The sequence below is a fragment of the Olea europaea genome, unplaced genomic scaffold (assembly GCF_002742605.1).
Source record: "Olea europaea var. sylvestris unplaced genomic scaffold, O_europaea_v1 scaffold1634, whole genome shotgun sequence".
In the NCBI taxonomy this organism is placed as follows: domain Eukaryota; kingdom Viridiplantae; phylum Streptophyta; class Magnoliopsida; order Lamiales; family Oleaceae; genus Olea; species Olea europaea.
In genome coordinates, this window is record NW_019233987.1 from 105,871 (window position 1) to 111,208 (window position 5,338).

General features: G+C 47.4%; 1 protein-coding gene across 1 annotated transcript; it reads left to right on the forward strand.

The window, feature by feature from the left end:
• Positions 1 to 3,621: 3,621 nt before the first annotated feature.
• On the forward strand, positions 3,622 to 4,824 carry LOC111377293. Its single transcript, XM_023000366.1, has one exon. The coding sequence runs from the start codon at positions 3,622 to 3,624 to the stop codon at positions 4,822 to 4,824; it is 1,203 nt and encodes a 400-aa protein (XP_022856134.1).
• Positions 4,825 to 5,338: the final 514 nt, after the last annotated feature.

The window sequence follows — 5,338 nt, forward strand, 5'->3', positions numbered from 1 at the left end:
ATACCCCCAGATGTGACACAGGTAAGGGATTTTTTTTCTCTCATTTCTCGTTTTAGCCATCTGAATTTCAAATATATTCTTTCCAAGTCTAAAAACTAATTCTCACGCGGGAGGTAAAACGGGAGAGAAAGCCCCACCTTCATTTTTCAGGTTTTGCATACTTGACGAAGTGGTAGAAACGCCAAGCATTACTGGGCAAACAGAAGGGTGTTGTTCCACCGTCCTTTCATTGGCGCCATCTGTGGGAAACTCATTTGAACTAAAAAGCCATGTCAAGAAGATGAACAAGAAGTGATACTCGCCTGGTTGGGAACACGGTGGAGACGGAGTCGGAGTCAGTTGCAAGGGGTCATGAACCACCACCGCCCCCGCAGTATATGACGCAGAGTCAATTCAATGCTTTGGAGAACCAGTTGGCAGCAATGATGGTGCTCTTACAAGACCAATCGCAGAGAACCACCACCCCTCATTTAAGCCTGACGGAAGTGACGAATCAACAATCGCCTCAAGCGCCACCCGTAGTTGTCCCACCCATCTCTCAGCGGGGAGCGGGAGACGCGGGAGCCCCAATGACCGTAGCTCAATAGCCCCCGCAAACCATGGTAGACCTGGAACGAAAGATGGAAGAAATCATGTCCCAGAAGATAGACGATGCGTTGTCCAAGAGAAAGGATAGGCGGAGACAGATGGTTTTGGAGGAAGACCAGTTCGCCCCAGAAATCATAGCGGTCCCTTTGCCCAAAGGCTTCAAACAGGCCATGATTGAAGCCTATGATGGAGTCACAAACCCGCTTGACCATCTACTAACCTTCGTGGATCTGATGAGACTTTATGCCGCCCCGGACGCAGCGATGTGCCGATCCTTTCTCCCCACACTCAGGAGGGAGGCTAGGGACCGGGTAGCAACCTTGGCCCCACGTTCCATCAAGTCATTTGATGAGCTCTCCAGGAGCTTTGTGGCTTACTTCCTAAGCAGCAATAGGAAAAGGAAGACAACCATTGGGTTGATGTAGGTTGTACAGGACAAAGATGAGTCATTGCAGAAATACTTAGCTAGGTTCAGCCGGGTGACTCTTGGCATAAGAGACCTGCAAATGTCCGCAGTGGTTACAGCCTTGATGAATGGAACGCGAAACTAGGCCTTTAAGATGTCACTCTCCAAGAACCCCCCGAAGTCGTTGCATAACCTATTAAAGAAGGGAGACAAGTATGTTGATGCGGAGGAAGCGGAGAAGGTAACTAAAAATCTCAAGGAGAGAAGGGAGATGGAAGCTAATAAGCGAAAAACATATGATGAGTAAAGGCACAATGATAAAAATAAGCTGAAGAATGAATGCACAAGCAAGAGTTTTGCCCAAGACTGGTCAGTCAGGCAAAAATGAGAAGAGCTCAAGACACCCACCCCTTTGAACATTTCAGGAACAAAGTTATTGATGGAGATACAGCACATGAAGGAGCTCGAATGGCCCAAACCAATGCTAACCCCTTCGAGCAAGAGAAATCAAAGTAAATACTGCCATTTTCATAAAGATCACGGGCATGATATCGAAGAATGCCTACAGTTAAAGGAAGAAATTGAGCGCCTGCTGAGACGGGGCTATTGGCAAAGTATGTGAAAAACGATAAGGGCAGGCAAAGGGTCGAAGGTCTATCCCCACCAAGGGCAGGAGTGATAAACATGATCATCGGAGGAGTAGCATCAGGGGGCGACTCAAATTCAGCTAGGAAGAGCTATGCGTATTCAGTAGGGGTCTGCTCTATTCAGAAAAAAGCAAGATTCAACCAGAGTATAACTTTCGATAAAGAGGACTTGATTGGTGTAGCACACCCCCATGATGACGCCTTAGTAATAGTAGGCGATATTGCGGATTTTGACGTGAAGAGGATGTTAGGCGATGGAGGGAGTGCGGCAAATGTCCTCACCTAGGATGCCTTCTTGGATCTAAAAATCCCCCAAGAAAGGTTGAAGGTGGTGACTACCCCCTACAAGGCTTTGGAGGGACAACAGTGATACCGGAAGGGACTGTAGAGCTTTCAGTCATGCTTGGGACATACCCAGCGATAGTGGTGATCGTGACTAATTTCTTGGTTGTCAGGACCCCTATGGCTTGCAGAGCTATCTACGGCCAACCATTGCTAAATGTAGCTGGCGTGGTCCCATCGACCTATCATCAAATTATGAAGCTCCCAACCAGCAGGGGGATCGGGAGCGTGCGAGGAGACCAGCATGCATCAAGAAAGTGCTATGTGGATAGTATACAAGCCAAAAGCCCACCATCAGTCATGATGCTGGATGTAGAACTCCCGAGGGAGTGGATCGAGCCACTTGATATTATTGAAAAAATCTTTATTGCCAAAGGAAAGGAGTTTCTTGTTGGAACAGGTCTAGGATCCGAAGAGAAGGAAAAATTGGCAAAGTGTCTAGCCGGTAATTTGGATGTCTTCGCTTGGAACCCAAAGGATATCCCGGGGATTAGCCCAACTGTCGCGCAGCACCGCCTCGGTGTCTAGCCAGGGGCTAAGCCAGTGAAGCAAAAAAAGAGAAACCTTGCCCCTGAGAGGCAGGCTACGGCCAGAGCAGAAGTGGAAAAATTGCTACAGGCGAGTTTTATCCGAGAGGTGCAATACCCCGAGTGGTTGGAAAATATTGTACTTGTGAAGAAGTCAAACGGAAAATGGCGCATGTGTGTAGACTATATTGGGTTGAACAAGGTATGCCCAAAAGACTCATACCCACTTCCCAGAAGAGATCAACTGGTAGACGCAACGTCGGGTCATGAAAGGCTCAGCTTTCTAGATGCATTTTCGGGGTATCATCAAACTTCAATGGTCGAGTCCGATCAAGAGAAGACATCATTTATCACGGACTTTGGCAAGTACTGTTACACAGCCATGCCATTTGGTTTGAAAAATGCAGGAGCAACGTATCAGAGGATGGTAAACAAAGTCTTTCGTGGGCTAATCGGAGGTGTCGTAGAAGTCTATGTTGACGATATGGTGGTCAAGAGTGCCAGAGCCGATGACCATGTGGCCTGTTTGCAGAAAGTGTTTGACGTTGCCCGACAAAATAGATTAAGGTTCAATCCAGAGAAGTGTGTTTTTGGTACCGTAGGGGGAAAATTTCTAGGTTTCATGATCACGCAAAGGGGCATCGAAGTGAACCCGGACAAAATTCGGGGAATCCTAGAAATGAAAAGCCCCACCAGCAGGAAGGAGGTTCAGAGGCTGACGGGGCGGGTAGCAGCATTAAATCGTTTCATGAGTGGGGCGGGGGACAAATGCTACCACTTCTTCAAAGCTATAGGGGGCTCCTCCAATTTTGAGTGGACCCAGGAATGCGAAGAGTCTCTTAGGAACTTGAAGCAGTCATTACAAGAGCCCCCAATGTTGACCAGCCCATCTCCTGGGGACGTGTTGTGTCTCTACTTGGCAGTATCACCAAAGGCAGTCAACGCGGTCCTGGTGAAAGAGTTCTCGAAGGCTCAAAAACCAGTCTACTATGTGAGCTAAGTATTGAGGGGCGCAGAGATAAGATACAGCCTGACTGAACAGCTAGTGTTTGCATTAATTGTCGCGGTTAGGAAATTGAGGCCTTACTTTCAGTCTCACACGGTGCAAGTAATGACTGACCAACCTATCAAGCAGATTCTACATCGGCCCAAGACCTCTGGGAGGTTGTTGAAATGGGCCATCGAGTTAAGTGAGTTTGATATCGAATTCAAGCCAAGGACAGCTATTAAGGCACAAGCTTTAGCAGACTTCATCGTCGAGCTCACCACCCCGCCCGAGCACCCACCAGGGAAACAGGTAGATTGGAGAATTTTTGTCGATGGATCTTCAAATGACGAAGGATCCGGGGCGAGAATCATAATGATAGGTCCGAATGAGGAAGAGTTGGAATACTCACTGCATTTTGAATTCCCTGCTACAAATAACAAGGTCGAGTACGAAGCAGTAATTAGGGGTTTGGGATTGGCAGCCAGATTCTGGGTGACCTCAGTGGAAATTTGCAGCGACTCTCAGTTGATAATCAGGCAAGTGACGGGGGAATTCGAAGCAAAGGATGAAAAGATAGCTGCATATTTAATGGAGGTCAAAAACTTGCAGAAGGGGTTCACCAAGTTTAAGATAACTAAGGTCCCTCGAAAGGACAATGAGCGACCGAACGCGCTAGCTAAGCTCGCATCAGCCAACCTCAGACGATTGCCTCACACAGCCAGTGTGCAAATTCTGCGACAACCTAGCATCCAACACGTAATCGATGTTATGAATGTAGAGAATGAGGAAAGTTGGATAGACCCACTGTTTAAATATCTCACAAAAAATAAATTGCCGGAGGATGCTCTCACAGCAAGAAGGCTAAAAGTTTGGGCAGCCTCATTTGCCATCATCGATGGGCTATTCTACAAGCGAGGCTTCACAATGCCATATTTGAAGCGTTTGCGATCGACAGAAGCACAGGTGGTGCTAGTCGAAGTACATGCAGGAATTTGTAGTAACCACCAAGGGGCGACTACCCTTGCGTTCAAAACGCTTCGACAAGGATATTATTGGCCTAGTATGAAGGAAGATGCTAGAGAGTTGGTGAGAAAATGCAATGCATGCCAATGCTATGGAAATCTGATCCACATTCCAGCCAAGCAACAAACGGTAGTTTTCGGAGTGTGTCCCTTCTTCCAATGGGGGATGGACATCTTGGGACCTTTGCCCCTGTCAAAAGGACAAAGGAAGTTCTTGTTAGTTGCCATCGACTGCTTTACTAAGTGGGTGGAAGCTGAGCCCTTGGCCACCATCACGACTACAAAGATACAGGGATTCATCTAGAAAAATATCATATGCAGGTTTGGTATACCTCGGGTAATCATTACAGATAATGGAAAACAATTCGATAATCACAGTTTTAGAGCCTTCTGTACAAGTTACCACATCGACCACAGGCTGACTTCAGTTGCTCACCCACAGGCAAATGGATAGGCTGAAGTTACCAACCGAACCATACTATGGGATTTGAAGACAAGGTTGGAAAAAGAAAAAGGACTTTGGGCTGAGGAGTTGCCCAATGTACTATGGACATATCACACTACCCCTCGAGAATCGACCGGGGAGACGCCATTCAAACTGGCCTTTGGGATGGAAGCAATAGTTTCGGTTGAGATCTTAAGCGAGACAGGAAGGATGAAAGTCAAGCAACCCGACGGCGTAGCGACTAGGGGAGAACTCGACCTCCTCGAAGGGGTAAGGGACAAGGCGGCGATAAGAATGATGGCTTATAAACGAAGAGCCATTGAGTACTTCAATTGGAGAGTGAAGCTAAGGGTCTTCCAGCCAGGAGATCTCG